The 25030-nt window shown below is 38.9% G+C and overlaps 1 protein-coding gene across 5 annotated transcripts in view; it reads right to left on the reverse strand.

Moving 5' to 3' along the window:
* The window catches only part of TP63 (tumor protein p63), a 217633-nt gene that overhangs the window by 119650 nt on the left and 72953 nt on the right, over nucleotides 1-25030 (reverse strand). For all 5 annotated transcript variants that reach the window (XM_058662120.1, XM_058662119.1, XM_058662118.1 and 2 more), the window contains exons 2-3: nucleotides 13643-13771; nucleotides 12731-12863 (exon numbers count right to left, since the gene is read on the reverse strand). In XM_058662120.1, coding sequence (XP_058518103.1) covers nucleotides 12731-12863; nucleotides 13643-13771 — 262 coding nt within the window. The remainder of the gene's footprint in view (nucleotides 1-12730; nucleotides 12864-13642; nucleotides 13772-25030) is intronic.

The following is a 25030-nucleotide window of genomic DNA, read 5'->3' on the forward strand; positions in this document are numbered from 1 at the left end:
GAGAGAGAGAGAGATCCAGATAGTGGGGGGATTTACTCCTCAAATGCCCACTACAGGCGATGTTACAGGAATTCAGTTTCTGGGTACCCCATAGGTGACAGAGACCCAAACACCTAAGGGATCACTTACTACTTCCAGGGTGCACACCCACAGGGAGCTGGAATTAGGAGTGCAAGAGGGACTTGAGCCCAGGAACTTGAAGATGTTAAATACTTGCTCTTGGGGTCAGTGCAAGGGGTCATTTGGCTAAGCCTCTATTCACGAGTAGTAGCATCCCGTATGGGCACCAGTTCCTATCCCAACTGCTCCACTTCTCATCTAGCTCCCTGCTTGTGACCTGGAAAAGCAACAGAGGCTGGCCCAAGGCCTTAAGAGCTGACTCCTGAGTGGGAGTCCTGGAAGAGGCTCCTGGCTCCTGGCTCCTGGCTCCTGGCTCCTGGCTCCTGGCTGTGGGTCGGCTCAGCTCCGGGCATTGTGGCCATTTGGGGAGTGAACCAGCAAATGTAAAATCTTTGTCTCTCCTTCTCCGTGTAAATCTGCCTTTCCATTAAAAATAAAATACATCTTTGAAAAAAATTAAAAAAAAAATGCTTGCTCTCCTTCTGCCTTTTTAAGAGGGTGTGGTGAGGAATGAATTGAATAATACCCAATAAAAGCTCTCAGCTTTTTGGCAGGAGGATAGGTAAACAAAATGAAGTTAGAATTGCTTTCTTAAAAAAAAAAAAATACAAGTGAATTGTTTGTGCTTCTGAAGCGCAAAGACTATCTTTAATAAACAAAAGAGACAAGAATTAAGCTCCCATTACTGCAAATGAGCATCTGACTAGGCCAATCTGTGTCTACAAACTAAATGAACACAATACAGTGTGTTGTGGGAGCAGGAGAGTGTTTGGTGTGTATTTTATTTGTTAATCTTTAAAGCTTAACCTGAAAAAGACTTAATTAATCCTTCCAATATGAAATAATCCACCAAGCTATTGGTGTCATTTGCCTTGTTTAATAGCTGTAATTGAGCAAATTACAAATATGACTTTCCATTTCTTAAAAGCAGGATGTGTATTCCCCCACTAGATTGTAAACCTAAGGGACGCAGTCTTCACATCTGTTTCTATAGCAAGGACCTTAGTGTATTATCAAATATTGGGAAAACAAAAGTAGACAATGAATAGAGCCTTAGATGAAAAGAATCCTTGCCAGAGGTTCTTAATCATAACCTCAAGACACCCACTTCTTTGCACAATAAACACACAAGAGCACACAGGCTACAATCCAGGATGTGGACAGGTATCTCCACATCTCCACTGACTCAAACTCCATGAAAATCAGCTTCACAATTGCCTTAGAGGTCTAGAAAGCCAAATCAAGCTGACCCTTAACATCACAGCGTTTGTCAAATTCATATTATACTTAAGTCAGATGCCTTAGATTGATAGGCTACATATATGTTCTATATGTCCAGGAAATTTTTTATAAAGTAGATCAAAATATTTTAGGTGAGTTAAAAATGTCCCAGTTTGCTTTAACACAGCATCATCATTCCTTGTTATCTTAAGACTGTTAACTTAGATCACACACGTGAGCTGGCTGCTGACTCACGAATTAGATTACTTCAGTGATTCCTCCCCCTCTCTCCTTTCTCTTTCAAATTACCAAATTATGTCTTGAGTTATCAAATGGAAGTGATCATTAGAAGACCTACAAACCTGACATCTGTACCTTTCTCATGAGCTTAGCATTAGGCATTTTGAAAATAGTTTTTTATATCCTTTTAATTTCCCACAATAAACAAGAAAGATTGGGAATTCATATCAAGATTTATACTTTATGTATTCATTCATTTTCCAGATTAGTTCAAATCAGAAGCATTTAATCTTAGTTGGCTTTAAGGCCACTGAACTCCTTAACATAAAGGACATTCATTCAAGTGAGGTCATGATAGAAACAGCGTAGTAAAGTTGTGCAACATAGCACTCATCGTCAATAATTGTTCAGTTGTTCACTGTTGGGTGCCAGTTTGTTGTCTTTTTTCCTCATCCATCAATACTTGAGAAGCAAACACTTTGCTTGTTACAATCATTTAGAACACATACAACCACCCATCTCTATTAACTGTGAGTTAGAAGCAGTGATAGACTTAGCTCATTGATTTAAACCTTAAACCTCAGGAAGAGGTCTTGAACTTTGTAGGTAATCAGAAAATGTGTATTTGATGGGTAAGATCAAAAGTTTAAAATTATGAGAAGTTTTTTAAAGATTTATTTTTATTGCAAAGTCAGATATACAGAGAGGAGGAGAGAGAGAGAGGAATATATTCTGTCCGATGATTTACTCCCCCAAGTGAGTGCAATGGCCGGAGCTGAGCCCATCCAAAACCAGGAGCCAGGAACTTTCTCCAGGTCTGCCATGTTGGTTCAGGGTCCCAAGGCCCTTGGCCATCCCCTACTGATTTCCCAGGCCACAAGCAGGGAACTAGCTGGGAATTGGAGCCACTAGGATCAGAACCTGCACCCATATGGATCCCAGTGCATTCAAGGCAAGGACTCTAGCCGCGAAGCCACCGTGCCCGGCCCATATGATGATTAATTTTAAATGAAATATTTTTTGCAATTAAAGAACCCAGGTATGAGAATTCCCTTAATATTTTACTGATAAAGACATAATAGTCACCTATTAAGCTTATTTTTCCTATTGCATCACATTCAACTTTTATGTTTCTAGTGGCATAATCAAGCATAAATCTGCTCCCATTTTTTAAGTTGAGTCACAATCAAAGGTATATATTTGAGAGTCTGGACTAAGAGCTTTTTCTCTGTTACTATAACTGTGTACCATTGGGTTAATCACATGTCAAAGCCCAGGTTTCTCCTTCTACAAAACCATATGTAACCAGTGCATCACACTCAAACATCTGAATCAACTGGAGGGCTGTGGAACGGCTGCTTGCTTCCTTTCCATCAACACCCAAGAATTTTCATTTCCTGGAAAAATGAACTAATTTTGATGCTGCTGTCCCCAAATTCACACTCTAAGAACCACTGGATTAAATTATATAGAGAGCCATGCAGCTCTGAGCTTATTAGCATGCTAAGATTCAAATTCAGGCATATTGGTATATTGATTTTTTCTCTTTTTTTTAAGACTTACTTATTTCCTTGGAAAGAGAGATTTACAAAGAGAAGGAGAGACAGAGAGAAAGATGTTCCATCTACTGGCTCACTCCCTATTTGGCTGCAACAGCTGAAATTGAGTGAATCCAAAGCCAGGAGGCAGGAAGCAACTCTGGATCTTCCATGCAGGCACAGGGTCCCAATGCTGTGGACCATCCTCTACTACCTTCCCAGGCCATAAGCAAGTGGAGCAGTTGGGACAGAACTGACGCCCATATAGGATGCTGGTGCTGCAAGGCAGAGGGGTAGCCAGTTGAGCTATCACGCCAGCTCTGGTATATTGGAGTATAAAGCTCATCCTTTTAAATATTATATTGGAAAATGGAATATTTCCATATTTCTATCCAGATGACTGGATAGGAGTCAACCTTGTGGTGTAATTGGTTAAGTGACCACCTAAGATGCCAGCATTGCAGGAGTGCTGGTTTGATTATCAGTTGTTCCATTTCTGATCTAGCCTTCTGTTAACATTCTTCAGAAGAGAGCAGAGGATGGATCAAGTGCTTGGACCCCTGACACTAATGTGGCAGACTCTGAGGCTCCTTGCTTAGGCCTGGCTCAATCCCAGGCTTTGCAGCCCACTGGGGAGCGAACCCAGAGGGCAGGAAAAAAAGAAGAAAAGAAAGGAAATCCTCTTTCTCTCTTTCCCACTCTCCCTTCCTATTTCTCCCTCTTCTTTCTCTCCTTACCTCCCCTTGCTTAGTTTCTTCCTCTCTCCCTTTTTGTTCCTCTACTCTTCTCTCTCCCTTCCTTCCTCTTTTTCAAATAGCAAATATTTTAAAAACAAAAGATTACTGAATGACTCCCAATAGTCAAGAGCTTCTTCTGGGTCTCCCATATAGTTCAGGCCAAAGCTTTGGGCTGTCCTCCTCTGCTCTCTCAGGCTGTAAGTGAGGAGCTGGAAGGAACGTGGAACAGCCAAGATACAAACTGGTGCCCATATGTGATCCCGAGCATACAAGATGAGGACTTGAACCACTAGGGTATTGAACTGGGCCCAGGGATCACATTCCAGAGCAGCCATTACCACTGAGGACTGGCCACGTGCAATGTGTTGTGCAAAGTCTCTTACAAGCTTTGTCTAAATTTTAAAAAAAATAGTTCTTCCTCCAGGTGTCCCTATTATCATCTCACTTTACATATGGGGTACTGAAGCTTAGAAACATTCTAAATTTACTTAAGGTCACTCAAGTAGTGAGTGACAGAACTAGACTGAAACACAGGCACTCATCCAACTCCAGAACTTGAACTATTTTAATGGACGAAGAGCAGGTCTAGAAAGTTAGCGAGCTGAATTTAGCTTAGACTTTATTGCAAACTGTTAGCAATTGCAGAGAGGCCACCAGTAATTTTTGAGATCTTGGTTTTCCTGTATACTAAATAAAACTGCCCTAGAACTAGAGCATGTCTAACATGCTTAAATACAGTATTTTAGAATTTTCGAACTTTTGTAGAGTATGACAGTGTTTTCATGCCCAGGATAGGACAGATGACTAATAGTGCATGACTTCAAACAAATCATATTCTTCCTAAGTCAGCATGTTAGGATTTCAACCTGATCAGTATGCAAGGGCAGAATCAGCTCCTGGGTTTCTACTGAAATCCCTTTGTATTTATCTGCCCTCTTCAACTCTGTCATTCTGAGTGCATACACACAGCACAGTGTCGTAAGTAACATTGCTGGGGTTGCACCAGAGACAGGTGTGAGGGGAGCTATTCCCCTGAGGCTATCATTTCCAACTCTCTCCTCAAAAGAAGAGGGAGGGGAAAGAAGGAAAGGGTTTCTTTTCAGATTAAACACTGCAACTGCAAACACCTTCCCCTAGGCAATGAATTCTCTACTGGTTCTGCTGCAGTTTACCCAAACACCAAAGTAAAAAGCAAACAGCCCCTTTTGTAAGGGAAGAGCTGTCACCTGTCAGGTGATATTTGTGAATTTCTAGAGAAAAGAAAAAGAGAAAAATCTTTGCCTTATTTTATTAAGCAGCCTGTTTGTTCAAGGTTTGAAAGCATGCTCGTATTTAACGTCAAGTCCCAGCCTTGGCACTCTTAAACAAAGTGACGCCTAACTACTCGCTAAGTCATACAAAGAAGAGAAAAACAGTCTTCTCGTATGGGCACACCTGAAGTCTGGCTCGACTCAGAGAACAGGGACTCACTCCATAAGCAGCACAGAAGCTGTATACCCATTTCCAAGAATTAGACAGTTGTTGCTACAGGGAATGCATTTTATTATTTGTTTGCTTCATTTATATTCAGAAAATAAATACACGAAGGCTCCAAAATTGATTCACATTTTGTTTGCATGATGTCTTACTGGTCCTAATCAAGGGGTAAGATTACTAGGAATAGAAGAAAATGAGCCTTAAGTAGAACTAGACAACCTGTGCTGTGGCATAGCAAGTAAAGGCACCACCACTTGCAGTACCAACCTTCCACACGGGCACTGGTTGGAGTCTTGGCTGTTCCACTTCCAATCTAGCTCCCTGCTAATATGCTTAGGAAAGCATCCGAGGATGCCCAACATCCTTGGTCCTTTGCTCCCATATTAAAAAAACCCAAGGACGTTACTTAATTCTGATTTCAAACCAGCCTAGCTCCAGCCATTTAACATTTGGGAAACGAATCAGTGGATAGAAGCGTGCTTTCACTCTCGCACACACACACATACATATGCACTCTTGTTCTATCCTATCTCTATAACTCTTTCAAGTAAGTAAACAAATAAATCCTTTAAAAAAAGAAGCACTAAAAAGGTTAGAGGTTTTCCTGTTATGCCTGTTCCCATGTTCAAGGCCAACCCCAATCAGAAAGGTTGCCAATATGCAGTATCAATTCAGGTTTCACCTCTTTCCTCATAATCTCCCATTTCCTGTAGGTCTTTTCATCCCATAGCTAGAGATATATGCTGTATTCTCCAAGATATCATACTCATCTCTTGCCAAAGCTAATGTCCCTTTCAAAAACAGCAAAGACAGGTGCATCTAGATGGATTATTTTATCCTGATGTGCTGAATATCTTCAGTGACTCAATCTTTTGCATTTTTAAGAAAACTATATAACCAAATTGATTTCTTGTTTGTGTATATGTTTGTACATTGTGTGAGTATATATTTACAACAATAAAACTCCAAAAATAAATTTGAAAGATTAGTGTTCTTTCAGTTTCACCCAATAATTGTACTTCTAAATATCTGGCATTCAGAAAATACTATCCAGTTAAATTTTTCACTAAAAATCTTGGAGGACCATAATTAAGTAAACTATAGCATATCTATGAATGAATGTACAAAATGATATGTAATATAGCAATTAGGTTGTTTGAAATATTATTAAATAACAAAAAAGTTTCAGTATAATATAAAAAGAAACCCAGAATACAAACTATGTTTAAATATATTATCCCAAACATGCTTTATACAAATTTCTTCTTGAAAAAATAACAAAAATCATAAATTATGAGAATCAACATGATACTTTAGGGAAACAAAAACTTATCTATATATAAATATAAACATCTACATATAAAATTCTAATAACATTTGCTTATTCCTTCTGTGATCAGAAATTTATTTATTCAATTCTTCTTATGAAAAATAATATATCTTTACTTTGAAATATTTGTATGAAAACTAACAGATAACTTGTAACAAGTGTGGCACATTTTCAATGCAGTATATATTTATATGCCAGGAACTTTGAATGAGGTAAGTAAATGAAGTAAACAACAGTTCAATGTGATGATTCAATAGCTCAATTGGCTAATCCTCTCCCTTCAGGTGCCAAGATCCCATATAGGTGCTGGTTTTTGTCCCAGCTACTTTACTTCCCACCAGTTCCCTGTTGTGGCCTGGGAAAGCACCCTTTGGGAAAGCTGGAAGAGGGTCCTGGCTTTGGATCAGCTCTGCTCCTGCCATTGTGGCCACCTGGGGATTGAACTAGTGGATGGAAGATCTTTCTATCTCTCCCTCTCTCTGTAAATCTGCTTTTCCAATTAAAGTAGATAAATCTGCAAGGCTCAATAGTGATAGATATGATGTCCAACTAGGCATATAAGGAAAGAGGTTCATAGAACTCTAAAGTGCTTGACTATAAACCCCATGTCATAATTTTAAAATAATTCACAGAAAATAATTGAACTCATATTAAGTATCATTTGGTCCTAAATCTAAAACAAAAACATTCATCAATGTTGCCTATACTGAATTTGAGCGCTTTTCTGGATGAACAGGAAAGGGGTTATGAAGATGTATGGAGCTTTGAAATCCACTTGGAAATGTATGAGAAAACAAAAGGACAGCAGTAGTGCTGGAGAGAGTGTGGCTGTAGAAATCAGTGTAGGCAAAGACAAGAATGACAAATGCCCTTGTATATATCGAGCTCTGAACACTGGTGTTGGACTCACATTTGAATGACTCCGTGCATCCAGAAGCCTTGAAGGAAAACACACGTAGAAAATAATAGTTGTTAGCATGATATCAGGAATTGAGTTTTTTTCTGTTTTCTAAAGCTAGGTTGCAGCTCTACTGGAATGAAATTTTTAATTACTAACAAACACTGAAGAGAAATACTACTGGGCCACAGAAATCATATGGATATTGCTTGATAGAAGTAAAAACAAATTTATTAAATGAAGATTGAAAGTAATTTTCTTATCAAACCATCATGGATAATTCTGTATTATAAGATAATATCAATAAGTGTAGTTCAAAATACGTCACATGTGATTGATAGTGAATGTGGTTGTGTGTGTGTGCGTTTGTGAATGTCTGCTTCGAGAGGCAACATTTATAAAATGTTGATCACTGAAAAATTCAGCAAATAAGAGTGTTGACTCAGGTTAAGCTCCAGCTCCCAAAAATACAGATTTTTTAAAAAAAAATTTTACATGCCAAAGCTGCAAGTTTCATATCCTTTACTAATGTTCAATAAGAACTATAACTTTGACACAAAGAAGCAACGAGGTAAATATCTTACTCAACAAAATAACCATCATTCTTCCCTTGAGATTATTACTTTGGCAGTTAAAGACAGAAAACCTTAATGGTGGAGATTTTAATAGGAACATAAAACAAAAGGACAGAGAGAGGAGTGGCTTTTGACATCAATACTATACTAAAGATTTTACATTCCATTGGATTGTTCATATGTTGATTCTCAGCAAACAACAAGAAGTAATGAATACTGAACACCTTTGAGTAATCATAAAAAAAGACTGTGAAAACAGAAAAAGCCAAAACTCAACAGATACACTAAAACTGAACACTAAATAATCCAGGCAAAATAATCTAAAAAGAGAGAAGGAGGGAGAAGGAGGCAGTGTTAGAGTAAACTGGAGAGATTAAAAGAAAACAAAAGAATAACGGAGGACTAAAACAAAAAATAAACAATGCAACTAAAACAGCCATGCCAGTAACTACAATATATCTAAATGACGTAAATACACCAATTAAAGGACAGATTGTCAGAATACACAAAAATGGCCCATTCATATGAATATGTGGTGTAGAAACATCACATCAAATAAAGGCATTTTTAAAAAGTTACAGGAAGCATATATTGTGTGTATATTGTTCAATTTTTTACACTAAATACATTTTAATTGCTTTTTCCATAAACTCTCTGAAGCACTTCTATATCATGACAAATGTTGGCTGAAAAGAAAAGATGAAGATTTAATGTGTAGATATAAATCAAAGGAATTTAGGTAAGAAATTAACAATTTAAAAAATAGAACTAGAACAAATCAAATTCTACTAACAGAAACACAGAGAAGTTTTAAATAATAATAGAATGGTCAGCATACCAAGAGAATATAACAGTTGTAACTACGACGGAGCTCTAAGATGCATACAGCAAAAGCATACAGATATAAGAGGAGAGAAGCAAAGGCATAGCTTTAAGTGAATATTTTAATACTCTTCAGTAGAGAATTGAAATAGTAGGAAAATCAGAAGGGAGAATTTCACAGTAGTATAAACTGCATGTAATCCAAATTTCTAGAACATTCCATTCAACAAAAGAATACACAATCTGTTAGAGGTACTTTTATCACCTTTGATTTATCCAACTGGGATGGGGGAATTCATCTATTACTTTAATTTTCATCTTTGTATTGATCTTAGAAATAGAGAGATTGAAAGAGAGAAGTGATAGAGATAGAAGGAGTGAAAGCTTCCCATCACTGTTGACTGTCTGCAGCCCTCAGTGTCTGGCCATACTGAAATTGTGGGAGCTGGGGAATCAAGCTAGGTTGGCTAAGCGGGTGGCACTTAATCAACTGACTGAGGCATTTTCTTCTGCCTCTGAGTGTGTATAAAAAGCAGGGACCTACATAGAGGAGCTGAGCCAGGACTTCAATCCAGGCACCCTGATAAAGTCTGTAAACAGCTCATATACAATTGTACCTGATGGGCCAAAAGTCCACCTCCATGCTTCTCTTACTAGATCTTAAACATTTAGTTCATTAACAATCACATTTTTATCATGATTTATAATCTTTAAGCTTATATCAATTGTCTGTACAAACCTCTCGTCAAGCTCTTCACTCTTAAATTCACCGAAATTTTTTACTATTATGTTTTTAGAAGTTATTTTTCAAACAGTCACTCAAAACTTTTCCTCATTTTGAGGAATTTGATTTATAGTTCATGGCATACATAAAAATCATCTCTGTAAAAACAATTCATAAGTAAAAGAAGTCTGAAATATAAAGTGATTTTATAAAAATCAGAATTAATATATAAATGGGGCCCAGTCAGACGGTTTAATGGCTAAATCCTTGCCTTGTAAGACACTGGGATGCCATATGGGCACTGGTTCATGTCCAGGCTATTCTACATCCCATTCCCATGTAGCTCCATGCTTACATACTGGGAATTACATAGAGGATAACACAAAACCTTGGGAACCAGCACCCACATGGGAGATCTGAAGGAAGTTCCTGGCTCCTGGCTTTGGATTGGCTCAGCTCTTGCCGTTGTGGCCATTTGAGGAGGGAACCAGAAGACAGAAGATCAGATCTTTCCGTCTTAAAAAAAATAATAATAAATAATAAGCAAAGGCTTTGGAAATACAGGCCACCTTCTGGTAAAAAATAACATTTTAATTGATTAGTTATGTTAATTTAAGACAGAGTTATGAAGTAAAAGAAGAGAGGAAGAGACAAATCTCTCACCTTCCCATTCACTCACCAAATGCCTGTGACAGCGCTTAAGTGGGACTGAGCCTGCGGCTGGGATCTTAATCCAGCTTTCCTAGGTGCATAGCAGGGAATGAACTACCTGAGCCATCACTACAGACTTCCAGGGTGCACCTTAACAGAAGGCTGGACTTGATAAAGGATCCATGCACTCCAACACAGAATGTAGGTGTCACAAATGGCACCTTAACCAATAAAACAAATACTCATCCCTGGAAAACTTTAGACAAATGAGATTCATCTGCACTTATTGGCCCAATACACTTCACTGTTAGAAACATTAAAATCTAATTATAAGAATATATATATTCCCTGTAACTCTGATTTCCTATTCAAATAATCAGAGCTGAACACTGCAATTTAATTTCATAACTGATGATTAAGGTGCAAGTCATGTAAAAAATCAGTACGAATGAAATGAATTTCTGACTTTCAAGATTTCTGTCTTTAATAATCTGACAATGAAGACAGTGAAAAACCTTTAGGTAAGTTTCTGACTGTTTTGGTAAGTTCAAGAATCAAAATAGAAAAATCAATGAAAGGAAAAGAAATATATATCATTGACTAGGCAGGTGTCACCATCATCTTAAGAAACTTTATTGGTAAGATTCCTTCAGCTTTTAGCTAAGATCAAATGAAGAAGCTGTATAGTCAGGTTCCTTGTGAATGTCCTAAATGTTTAGTTTAGAATGTACACACAACTATGGTAAACAAGAACACTTTTCAACTTCTTGAATGTCCTACCTCTTGGAATTCTTTCATTTCGCTAGTTTAGAGAAGTGTATGTGTATTGATGCTAAGAATGCAACATGGACATTGATTTTCTCTAGTCAATTTAGAGATGAAACTGGTGTATTTTCAGCATCAAAACTGGTGTAGTTGTTTCCTATTAGCTTTCCCCATTTCATCATCTTCCATCAAGAATTGCATTATATTTCAAAAAATAAATAGTAAAAGGTGCAATGAAATAGTACATCAAATAAGAAAGCCAAAGATTTTATAAAACTTTTTTCAATAATGTCAGTAGGTACTCCATGACACCCCACACTTTTTATTACTCTTTCCATCTATTTTCATTAAAAAATGTTTTAATGGAGAAAACTGTAGGACTTAATGTCATGAATACATGATTTTTATAAAATCTTTGGGAGTAAATGTCTGCCATAACAGCTAAGTTATCATCTAGGAACCCCACATCCAATATCAGAGTGTCGTTCCAGTCCTGACTTGACTACTGACTTCAGTTCTGGGTAATACACAACCTAGGAAGCAGATCATACTTGAAGTTCATGGGTCCCTGCCACCTGGGTGGAACACACGGGTTATGTTGCAGGCTCCTGACTTTGGCAAGGCCCAGCCACAGCTTTTGAAATCATTTGGGGAATGAGTGAATAAGTGGGTGAAGACCAATCTTTATCCGTCTCACTGCATTTTTGTTCCTGTCTCTAACATTTCAAACACAATGAAAAACAAGTAGAATAAATGTAGAAATGAACTCCAGCACTATCAACTGCAAAACACATAAAATACCGTCAACAAGTGTTTTTCTCTCATTGACTTATTAAACTCCTTAGCTGCCTGGGAGGTATGTGACACATAAGGTGCATTTTGTAAATTAGAAACTGCAGCCTAAGGTCATGAGTGATGCAGTGATACAATGACAAGCCAGTCTTTTGTACCAGCTCTCTTCTTTCTTTTTATCCTGTGACCAAATATTTCAGCTTGTCTTACACATGGACATTCTTTCTACTTCCTTCATAAAAGGATAGCTTCATGATTGATACATGCAGATGTGTAAACAGAGAGCAGTGTGTCTCTATGCATACAGAACAAGTTTGGGCTCCCAGTGAAATGGTTGAAGATGATAGTAGGATGCTGGGCTCTCCGACACTGTCCATGCCGGCATTGTCAGGAGACATTTCAATGACAGCACGATGGACTTGTGACTGTTCATGAAAGACACTAATTGTAAAACTAGAGGACAAATCAGTGGAGAGGGGAGAGAATTTGGGGAGGTGGATAGGAAATCCCATTGCCTATTAAACTGTGTCATAAAAATAAAAATTAAATAAAGGACAGTTTTATGGGAGACAAAACTTTGGGCTATAATCACGCTAAACCGCAATTGGCAATGAGGAACAATTCAAAAAGATAAAGAATTATATTCAAGCTCACAGCCTCCCTGTAGCCGAGGAAACACACATCTTGGAGCATAAAGGCCAATCTATAAATGACACTGAGTCTTCTCACAGCTACTCATCTTATTCTTGCCACAGTGGCCTTGCTATGTACCATTTAAAAGTTTTGGCAGAGAAGTAGACAGCAGGGCCCCCTGACTGAAGAGTAGGACCATGCCACTCACCCACATGGGATCACTGAGGTCCGAGTCCTGCATGCGGATACAGTCCATGCTAATCTCAATCTTGTTGGTTGCACCATTTTCTGATGGTTCATCCACAAAGTTCAAGTCAATGGGCTGAACTGAACATATAGGTCTACCATCAAAGAAAGAAACAAAGTGTGTTAGACATGGAAAGAAATGAAAACACACTCACTCAAGCGTCAACAATGAGCCCTTTCCTGTTGTAAAGCCAGCAAGACTCAGGGAATTCAAGCACCCATAGGTCTGAATCCTGGTTTACCCTCTTACTAGATAGGCAATTTCAGGTCATTGGGATCTAAGCCCTGCTTGTTAAATGGGCATCATGATCCCTAGCTCTCTCAAAGAAAGTTCTGATCAGAAAGCAGGGTAGAAGGAATGTGTCAAGGATATTTCATGTTGATGCCTCTTAGGGTCCCTCAAGCTTAGATATTGTTTTCATCTTCTCCTTAATTACTCACCAATCCGAACTGCCATCTGAGAAAAGTAAAAATATTTTATAACAAGGCATACATGTATAAGTGACCCACAAATTTCAATATATTCCCGTCTCAGAGAATACTTGCAATGTAGTATTTGGCAAGTTTTCAAACTAAAGGAATGCATTTTGATGATAAAAAAAATTGTACTTTCTTTGGAAGAGGCAGAAGAACACTTTTAGACTCTCAAAATGTATAAGTGCATCATCTTACAGTACACTTTTTTCATTGTTAGAAGCTCAAAAATATCATTAAACTCTGAACACAGAGATGATATTGAAGGGCAAGGATTTTTCAAGTGATATTTAACGAATTTTTGCTGATTCTAGAAACATGCCCCAGTAAAAATATTTTGGTTATTTACTTTTGTCTGCATATAAATAAATACAAAATTTCTTTCTTGCTTGATACTTACTGTTCCAGAAAATCCCAGATATGCTGGAAAACTTCCGGACTGAGGAATTCACTAGGTTGTGTGCTCTGGGACATGGCAGATCGGTAATAACTTTCTTTCCAAGAGAAATGAGCTGGGGTTTCTACGAAACTTAAAAGGACAAAAGAGAAAGTAGGATTATAGTTTCTATATTTACGATGCTGAACATTTAAAGCATATTCTATTAAGAAGATGTCCAATGTTACCATGCTTATGTATCTAGCACCCTTTACAAGATGCAAACTGCTATTTCTCTGGGCAAAATCACAGGCCTCATTTTGCCACAAAATCAGACAGACCTCCAATGCCAGACAATCACTTCTGTTATCAAAGTTCTTCCCTCCTAATAATAGTGCTATTATGCTTCGCATTTCCACAATCCAACATCTGTGTACTGTAGGTTTCAAAAAGAAAATAAACATTCCCTCATTAAGCCTGACAAATAGTCTGACCCATCATTAAGTCTATTCATATCTCTACTGATTATCTACCAGTTCTGTGGCCAGCAGTTAAAAAGCAGAATTCAAAAAGAGAAATGAGCTCAAAAATCTTTTAATTTCACCCTCAGATTAATCACCTCTACCTTAAGTACAGTCTTTGCTTCACATTCAAAGAAAACAAACTTAAACTTCCAGGCTTTCTCTTTCTGAATTTTCTTTAATCACCAGTTATTTACCTTGATGTCTGTGTAGGTAGTTCTTAATTGGAGTGTGAAATTCTATGTTAGACTGTGGGGTAAGCAGACATCTGAAATTTGCAAATGAATGCTGTTTCTGTTTGCTTCATTTTGTTGCTGAATCCTCAAGTTTACCTCCAGTTTACATGTGCGTGTATACATAGATTTAATTTGATTCCTGTATATTTGAAAAGGAACACTCCTTTTATCAGTGGTTTTGTTCACTGACTTTGGACATTGAATAGATCTTAGCATGTGATCATTATAATTTGATCAATTTTACACCAGAATAAAATGTATTGAGTCTCTACTCACTTCGTTTACAACAAAGGGTTAAAGAGTATACTAGGATAGCCAATCATCTTAAATTTCCAAATATATGACTTTTAGCTACACACAGATAATAGCATCAGCTTTTCTTACATGATGATTTCCAAGTGATGTACACAAGATAATGTGCAGGTGCACACTGCATGGGCAGGCATTGTGGTTTAGTGGGTAAAGTTGCCTCTTGCAAAGATAGTATCACATATGGACACAGGTTAATAATGTCTTGGCTGTACACTCCTGATTCATCTCCCTGTAATGATTTGGGGAAAACAGCAGAAGATGGCCCGAGAGGTTGACACCCTGACACCCACTGGGAAACCCAGGTATAGCTGCTGGTTCTGGGCTTCATTCTGCCCAGCCCTGGCCATTGATGCCATTTGGAAAGTGAAACAGCAGGACGATGATTGATTCTCTTTTCCTCTCTCTGTAAATTTTTCAAATAAATAAATGTTTCTTATTATTATCTTCATTATTATTATTGTAGGACTTCACTTTACTACGCCAGCTTTGCCTTCCCACATGGGGGCCTTTATATTCAGAACGGGTAAGGGAAATGTTCAAAGCCATCCAGATAGTAAATAATAAAGCCTGGATTTAAATAAGGATCCTCTGATTTCAAAACAGATGCGTCATTAAACTGCAAATCTACTTTCTAATTTTAATTATTACAAAACAAGTGATAGATTGTAAGCATGAGATTTGTTAAAACTGTAACATCCTACTAGTAATAACAGCTGAGTGCTGTTACAGAAAGGAGCTTCGACGTCACCAGTAGGCTCTCAAAAGCGGTGGTGAGAAAAGGTAGTTTAAATTAATATTGCTCAAGAGAGTAAGAGCTAACTAACCTGGAAGTTTTTTTCAATCCTTGGATAAACTGTTTCAAAATTCTAACCATAAATTATTCATACCACTTTAATCTTCCAAACTACCAGATTACTGCTTAAGCTTTTATTACCAATCTCTCAAGTTTCTAAAAAAAAAAATGAGTTTTCCAGTTAACCTCATAAAGTGCGCACATTTCCTTTCATTTTTAGTTCATACCTCACTCCCCTATTTATAAAAAATATTTTTTGTTGTTGCAAAGTCAAATATACAGAGAGCAGAAGAGAAGGAGAGGCGGATCTTTCGTCTGATGAATCATTCCCCAAGTGACAGCAGCAGCTAGATCTTCGCTGATCCGAAGCCAGGAGCCAGGAACTTTTTCTGGGTCCCCCATGCGGGTGCAGGATCCCAAGGCTTTGTACCGTCCTCAACTGCTTTCCCAGGCCACAAGCAGGGAGCTGGATGGGAAGTGGAGCTGCCAGGATTGGAACCAGCACCCATATGGGATCCCGGCGAATTTAAGGCAAGGACTGTAGCTGCTAGGCTACCGCACTAGATCCCTCCCCTAATTTTTTTTTTTAAGATTTGTTTATTTTTATTGGAACTTCAGATTTACAGAGAGAGGACAGACAGACAGACCTTCCATCCTCTGGTTCACTCCCCAAGTGGCCGCAAGGGCCAGAGATGAACTGATCCAAAGCCAGGAGCCAGAAGCTTCTTCCGGCTCTCATATGCCAGTGCAGGGTCCCTAGGCTTTAGGAAAGTGGAGCAGCCAGGACAAGAACTGGCACCCATATGGGATCCTGGAGCATGAAGGTGAGCATTTTAGCCTTTAGGCTACTATGCCAGGCCAATTCCCTATTTTTAACTCTGCCATTAGAGTAACTATTTGAGTAACTATTTAAGTAACTATTTGAGTAACTATTAGAGTAACTATTGTCATACCTAGTTTAAAGGATACCAAAGATACCTTAATGCCTTTTAGTGAATTGCCTTGGCAGTCTCCAAGCTCCCTGAATTTATTCAGGTTCTTGAGAAATTGCCTCCAAATAGTCACAGACAGCCTGGACATCAGCCCCGTTAGCATCTTTCCTACTTAAATGGAAATAATTTCTTCTCAATTGTGTGTTGAAGCAATACCAGCTTGTTCCTTCTCCTGCCTTACATCCAAGCTCAAACCCACACGCCAGCCTCACTTTTGGCAAACAACAGAGGGAAAGATAAGATGCGTATCTAGTGTGTCTTATGCCTTAGTATTAAAATTGCCCCAATTTGAACAAAATGTAAAAAGAAATTCCTTTTTATATATAACTGAACTGATTCAATTATTCAGGAAACTTGTATATTTCAGCACCAATTGCTCCTCCACCCTGTCACTCCGTTAAGGTGACTCCCTTTTCAGAAGCCCTTTCCCTTCTTGCTATGGTCTGTCTTAACACCATTTTACCCCAAGTTAATTTCTCCTATGACTCTTTACTTCTAACTTTCACCACAAATTCTTCTCATCAAAATTCTGCACATTTAACACCTATTCAGCATCTTCTTTTTAAGGTTGTTTACTGAATTGAAAGGGAAAGTAGAAGAGAGACCAAGAAAAAAGAATTCTTCTATACACCGATTCACTTTCCCATGTAGCCAAGATGGCAGAGGCTGAGCTAACAGTGCAGGTGGGTCTCCCTGCCAGGTCTCCCTGGCTGTGACACAGCAGCCTTTAATTCCAAAGGTCTGACCATTTCCTCTTCAAGCACTAAAGCCTCTAACACTGCCACTCCGTTACTCATTCTCTAGCCTAGCCAATTTTTGCCTTGGCGGTGAATTTTTCTCACTTTCCATTCCACGAGGCCTTCGTGCTACTTTCATTTCCTGTGAGCATTTTCTCCCATCCAAAGGGTGACAAGCACCCCACAGGCAGCACTTACTTCAGGGGACCCCCTCAGACTTCACCAGTAACTGTGCCTCAGGCAAAGCCTATTCATTCCTTTGGGCAAACCTACTTGTCTAAATTATTCAATCAACTATAATCTCGTGTGTGTGTGTGTGTGTGTGTGTGTGTGTGTGTGTGTAATCACTTTTTTCTCTCTCTCTTTTTAAGAATTTCTTATTTTTATTTGAAAGACAGATCTATATAGAGAAGGAGAGACAGACATGAAGATCTTCTCTCCGCTGGTTCACTCCCCAAAGGCTGCAATGGCTCAAGCTGAGCTGATCCAAAGCCAGAAGTCAGGGGCTTCTTCCGGTCTCCCATGCAGGTGCAGGCATCCGAGGATTTGAGCGGAACTCTGCTGCTTTCTCAGGCCACAAGCAGGGAGCTGGATAGGAACTGGAGCATCCAGGAGGAAAACTGATGCCCCTATGGTATCCTGGCCCTTGCAAGGAGATGATTAACCAGTTGAGCTAGCATGAGGTTCTCTATTCATCATGTTTTAAGTCTTCTTTTCCTTGTCTCATTCCATGGTAATCTGACAACGTTTAAAAGGTATTTCTGGTACTGGCACAATAGCATAGCTGCTAAAGTCCTCACCTTGCCTGTGCCAGGATCCCCGATGGCCACCAGTTCTAATCCAGTTTCCCCGTTTGTGCCGTGGGAAAGCAGCTGAGTATGGCCCAAAGCCTTGGAACCCTGCACCTGCGTGGGAGACCCAGAACACGCTTCTGGCTCCTGGTTTTGGATTTGTGCAGCTCCAGGGTTGTGGCCATTTGGGGAGTGAATTGACAGACAGAAGATCTTCCTCTCCTTCTCTCCTCTCTGCATGTTTGACTTCCATTTTTGGGTTTTTTTTCTTTGTTTTTGTTATTGTATATCTGGCTTTCAATAAAAATAAAAATTAATAAATCTTTAAAAAAAACCATTTCCATCTGGTTAATGCAAGTCTGTTGCCCCAACTTACAAATGAAAAACTGGGAGTCAAAAATCACATTGCTATTTTACTGGGATTTGGCAGGTCAGGGCTGTAGCATGGAGACACTGGGAATGGTAATAGGGGGATCTTTGGAATGTATCTCTTCCTTTCTATTCCTAGCAGAATCTCTCACATGCAATCAGGACATTCATGCTCACCCATTGACTAAGTAAATGAGTGGCTTGAGTTCACATAGACTGGCAGAGTAGGTATAAAAGCAAAAGTTGGAATGACTTAATAGTACTTATTCTTTCTGATACATCAGAATGATCTGTGTGAAGAGTGAAACATTTTTTCAAAAATGGGTTTGAAAAACTGTAAAACTCAAGCACAAGAACTTAGAAAAGACTGATATCTTCCAAATGCCAAGGAAGACTTCAGTGTGATGATATAGCAAATAAGTAGGCTTTCTAATTGGGACTGGTGCTGTGCTGTGCTGTTGCAGGCTAGGCCTCGACCTGTGGTGCCAGCATTCCATATGGGTACTGGTTCATGACCCAGCCGGTCCATGTCCAATACAGCTGCCTGCTAATGTGCCTGGGAAAGCAGTGGGGATGGTCCAAGACCTTGGGTCACTACGTCCACGTGGAAGACCTGAAAGAAGCTCCTGCCTCTGGCTTTAGATCAGGCCAACTCTGGCCTTTGTGGTCTAAAAATTATATGTATTATATACAACATTATATTATATATAAATATATATTTATATTTGTATTATATATTTATGTTTATATATAATATTTATAGCTAAACACTTTCCAGTTTTAATATATGTGCGTATGAAGTAAGCACTTTCATTTCTTCCCAAACCAGAAATAGAGTACACTGTGAAAATATCTCTTGATTCGCCAAGAATTGTTATTGTGAAACTTATCTTTTAAATCTGACGTATGTCATAAACATATTAAGTATACATAAATCTCTGTGTTAATATATTTATAAATGGAAAATATTTCATGTAGAAATATATCTAATTATATGTAATTATATAGTGCAAAAATTTTAAATTATATATTATAAATGTAAAATTTATAAGATAAGATTCCCAATAGTAAACCTGAGAGATCAAGAGGAATTTATACAATGATCCTATTTCTGCTTTAGAGTGAAGTATGCCTTATTTCAGAAATGTGTCTTCACACATAAAGAATAAAATGTTATCTAAGAATATATGTACAAGCATTAATGCTCCATGCAGATACATTCCTTTTTACCAAATCGTCAAGGGTCTTTTTTGCTTCCTGCTGATATAGATCACATTTCAACTTATGGGAAAGTTTTCTATTCACACAGATACTACAGAGGTTGGTTCTTACAGATAGGAAACATTTCAGGGGTGGGCACTTGGCATGGCAACAACACCTGCAATGCTGTCCTTCCGTACCAGAATGTCTGTTCCAGTTCTGCTCCACGTCTGAATTCAACACTCTGGGAGGCAGGCTGACCTGAACAGAGTTCCCTACTCACATCTTTGACCTGGTACAATTGAAACTGTTATACGTATTTGGGGAGTAAACTAGCATATAAAAGCATCTCTTTGTTTCCTCTCTGACATTCAGAAAGTAGAAGCTCTCTCTGTATTTTGTCATTTTACACTTTGGATAAATATGTTTTCACTGTTAATAAATGGATAGCCTAAATTCAAGTGGAAATACTCCTTTAAATTTTTTTTTAAATTTCTAGTCTTTGTACTTTTTAATTCATACAAACTGACAGAGTATCAAGTAAATGCTTGCCGCAAAAGTATTTGAGAGGTATGCCAACCAATGGCAATGCCAACATTCAGAGTAGACTGCTAACGTTCAACTGTTTTCATGAGCAAGGTAGTCTGAGGGAACCTGACGTTAATTTTCACAGTATCCCAGGAGGTAGATATCAACATTATCCCATTTTGCCGATAAGGAAGTGCTTACTGGCCTATTGTAAGACAGGTCTCTGCTTTTATACAAACGAGCTCTCAATCTGTAGTCTGCTTTTTGTCAACGTTCCTGATTTTGGGGGTGCTACTCAAGCTCTGTCAATGTCAGAGCTTATCTGCAACCATGAAGAAGAGACCACAACCTCACCAGGGGAGAAAAGGCCTGGAATTCTTACTTTCCCTCACAAGGAAAGGAGGCATTACGTTTTAAGCTCAACAAAATCATTCAGAACACATTCACAAGCTAATTACTTCCTGTGCTTACCTCCCAGAAATTTCATTATTAAATGACTTACTATGAGGCCCTTACAACTGCACGTAGAAAAGACATTTTAATTCACCTAAATTCCCATATATTTAGCTTATTTGTTCAATGCAAAGCACCCTGTTAACTCTTAGATTTTCTCTATCCACCCCCACACAGGAAAGACATCACAGTCATTCTGGTTTAGATGTCATGAATGGAGCAGTGTGGTACAATACTTAGAACTGATATAACAATTAGTACCCATATACATGCTTCATGATAGGCATCGCCATAAGTGCATTTTGGGCATAATTCCCTTAACAGTCTCATGTTAAAATTTTGCTATTAGAACCTTATTTTATAGATGAGGAAACTCAGACCCATTTACATATCCAGCCCCAACTTACCCAAAGTTACATACCTAGAAAATAACATGAGCAAATATCCAAACTTAGCCAACTGCTTCCTAACTCTCGCACTGTGCTGAATTTTCCAGGTCAGAACCCTGAATGGAGAGCAGATCCTTCTTTCACAGTCCTAAGTTTTCACTACTTTGTTTCTTTGGCAAGTCCCTGTTCTCTGAAGTTCAGGTTTCTCATCTCAGCACTTGACTCTGATGAATTCTAATCGTCTCTGGTCCAAAGATTCTATCATTCATTTCCTGGGAGCCTTCTGACTTTGTTATCTGATGGACTAAGGCCTAAAGACTCCCGACAACAAAGGCATGCTCCTTCTCCTAGGGTTGCCCCATTATTTCTCTCTTTTTTACCTGCCCGTTCAAGATACTTCCTTCTGAGTCACTTGTCCTTCCTTATTCTTTCTTGCCGAGGAAACCAAAGATCCTTCAGTGGTGAGGGCAAACCTGTCTTCACAGATTTCTCTGCAGCCTGCCTGCCGCCTTTATTGAATCTGGCTTTTTGGCTGCATCCACCTGAGACTGCTTGAGCCTCATTACTTTCCGAGGACGGCCCAGTGGCTTCTTCTTGGCCCCTCCTCCCAACTCTCTTCATCAACAGCACTCTTGGGACCAAAGGCATCCTCGGTGACAACTTTCCATTCTATTGTTCCCACCACTTCACATAGTCACTATCGTCCCCTTCCAGGTGGGGTTATTAACTCTGGATTTTTTTCAAATCTGCCTGGATGTCAGAATACCTGAGATGGTTGAGATGACTGGCCATGACCTCAGTCCTTTCAAATCAGAGTTTAGGAAAAGTAGATTCTGGACAAGTGTGTTATTTAGAAGTTCTCAAAGACAGTCTAAACCAGCTGAGAACCATTGCAAGTTGGGCCCAATGGTTCACAAGTGCTGAAATTAAACATATCCAGAGCACCTGGGCAGCTGCAGATTCACTACTGCCGTGGGGGAAGTCCAGGCATGTGCTGCTAACAAGCAAATGACTTCCAGCTGGTGTGCAGGAGCCCTTTTAAGAAACAAACTTCTAGCTGAACCTCCATTGCACCCTCCTGCCACCTACCTTCAAAGAATAACCCCAAGTGAATATTTCTGACCACAAAAGGAAAAAAAAACAGATGCAAATACGGTCCATATTCTTTTTCAGTGTCTGCACTAATTGGCCAGTAACTTGGAGAACACCTTTTCCTCTTTTGGCTTCATTTCTCATTTGGGAAACAGAAGGTTATTGGATTATTAGATAATCACTAAGCTTCCTTCCCAGTTTATGTGTCGTTTTTATAAGACCCACCATCTATTGTCCCGCCCTTTTACACAAGCAGCACCAGTTGTGTCTACATTGTGCTAATAGGTATTCCACTTGGACAAATCTATTCATGACACCCGATGAAGACAGCTCAGTGTACATCAATATCATGACTATATGATTTTCCTCCAACTTCCTTATGACCCAAGATCTATAGGACCAAAATTGAGGTCAAGTCTCTGAAACTCCACAAAGACTTTCCATGCTGGCTTTCTCTGATTGTCATCCCATCTGAAGGCCAGTCCCTCCTCGTTTCTAGCACTCCTATCTTCTACAGGTAAATGTTTTGTGAAAGTGGCTCAAAGAGACGTTGCAGGTTTGTGGACAGGCATCCACGTACTAACTCTCCACCTGTGCAGTGTTGCACAAAGGTGTACCTGCTCATAACTGTAATGGGTTTGCTTGCTTACTTCAGTTAGTGTGAGAGACCTAAGTCTGCTCCAAAGTGCTGCGTGATGAATGTGTAGCAGAGGAGTAGCCGCTTCTCTCGCCCTTTTCTTTCCTTACCTGCTTCATGTCCTTGAAACAGAAGTACTTCCTAAAATCAGTGAGAAAGGCCTCTAGGTCATTGAATGAAGGTATTCTGCTTATAATGATTCTGGAAATAATACAGGCATGCTATTTTAACTGGATTGAAAAAAAAGTAAGGAATGTTCATAGACTTTCCTCCAGTGAGCTGGATTCTCCACTTTGGCCTGGTTCATTAACTTTTTGCATCTGGGACAGTGGAAGGAAAAACACAAAAACCAAACAAAAAACCAGCAAGCACATGTAGGAGAGGCATTATAGGCTGTCTGTAAAAGGGAAGGAAACGGGCAAAACCCCAGCCCTATAAAATTATATCATGAAAATAAGGATTAAAAAGAAGATATAAAAAAAAGAGGGAGAGAGGGCTCTGAGAAAGGGACACCAAGGAAAAAATGAAAACCTCGTGGGCTGAGGTTGTGGTGAGCGGGAGTTTGGAGCAGCATCTGGCAGAGGAAAGATAAGCAGATCCTAAGGTGGGGAAGAGGAAAGAGGAAAGAACGTGTCACCAAAGCCTACAAACGGGGTCTTCTTTAATATCTGTCTGGAGGCAGAGAACAAAATGAGAATTTTAGAAGAATAGAATTAATTAGTGAAAGCCCTTTCACGTTTCCTTTGTTCTGTGCTTTTTAAATGCAATGCCATGTGGAGGACAAACCCAGTCTGACCGCAGACACAAAGTGCCCACCATATGATCATATGACAGATATTCATTTATATCTCAGGAAAGGAGGATTTTACAAATAAATGACATAAAGGAAAAGGAAGTTATAATTTCACAGGAAAAGAGGTCTGAAAGGAAGTTTGGCTCATCTGTTTCTCTCTGAAGCAATGGTCTACAAACTGCTGTCCACAAGTGCTTACCCTGTTTTTGTAACGTCGTGACGTCATATGTGTTTGCTTGGGTTTTGTCTCTGATGCTTTTCCCAATCTCATGACAATGCTGAAGAGTCACCATGGAGACTGCCTCATGCTGATCACTGAAAATATTTCTATCTGACACTTTGCTAAAAAAAACTATTGATCTGACTGAAGTAATTAACTGCATAATCTTGATTAGTTAACATCATAAAAGAAGATGTGGGGAAATCTAATGATGATTTAGATTAAGAGGATCTCCCAAAACATTCACGGCAATGCATATAGCATATTCATGGACTTCAAACCTCTTTACAACAAAATAAATATCTTATTCAGAGACATTCAAGTCCATGTAGACAGAATGCCTATCCACTAATTCAATCCTCAAATTCCCACACAGCTGGGGCTGGACTGAGGCTGGAGTTGGAAGCCAGGAGCTCAGTCCAGGTCTCCCCAAGGGTGGCCTGAACCCAGGGATTTGAACTATCACCATTGCTTCACCCAGGGACTGCATTAGCCAGCAGTTGGAGTCAGGAACTGGAGCAGGGCTGTGAGACACACACTAGAGTACGGAATGTGGCTGTCTTAACTACGAGTGGGCCAAATGGCCATCCCCATATTTGTCTTTTTACTCCGATTTTCCACAAACTGAAGTGCCCTCCTCAAATGTTTCCAAATGGTTTCAGAATATAAACCTATTTAGGACAAATTAGATGTGAAATGATAACACATGAAATTATGCAGTGTGGGCACACTTTACAGTATAGCTGCTGAACAATCAGCTCATGAGACTTCTGCAAAAAAAGGGAGACAGTCCAAAAGCAGGCTGATGGGTAATTTTAAATAGATGATGTTTGTGTGTGTTTGTGAAAAAAAAAAAAAAAAAAAAAAAAAGAACCTGCAGTTAAAGCGGGCATCCTCGCTTCCCAGGGAGTTAAATCCTTGCTTCTAATCTTGATTCAAACAAACCAGCTAGGAACACATTTTTAAAATGGACTCATTCCTCCCTCTTGTACTCTGGACTTTGTACATGTCACTAGTTTATTGTTACTGTGATCTTTATTTTAGCAATTAAAGAATTAGTACTAGTTGGCTAAGTCATGTCTATCTATGGTTGAGAGATGCTGTAGATTCTTGCATATGACACTTGAAATTCATAATCTCTCTGCTCACTTTGAAAAGCAGAATTGCTATTTTAGTTAGCTAACTTAAAATGTATTAAGTGTTAAGTTTCTAAATGATGACAGGGATTTTTAACCTTAGCTTGCTCAATACTATTTATGTAGTATAATTAGATTTATTTTTCCCTTTAAATAATCCATTCCAAAATAATAAGATCATTCCTCTCTCGGTAGCTCATGTTCTCTTATTCA

This window comes from Ochotona princeps, chromosome 3 (genome assembly GCF_030435755.1).
Source record: "Ochotona princeps isolate mOchPri1 chromosome 3, mOchPri1.hap1, whole genome shotgun sequence".
Lineage (NCBI taxonomy): Eukaryota > Metazoa > Chordata > Mammalia > Lagomorpha > Ochotonidae > Ochotona > Ochotona princeps.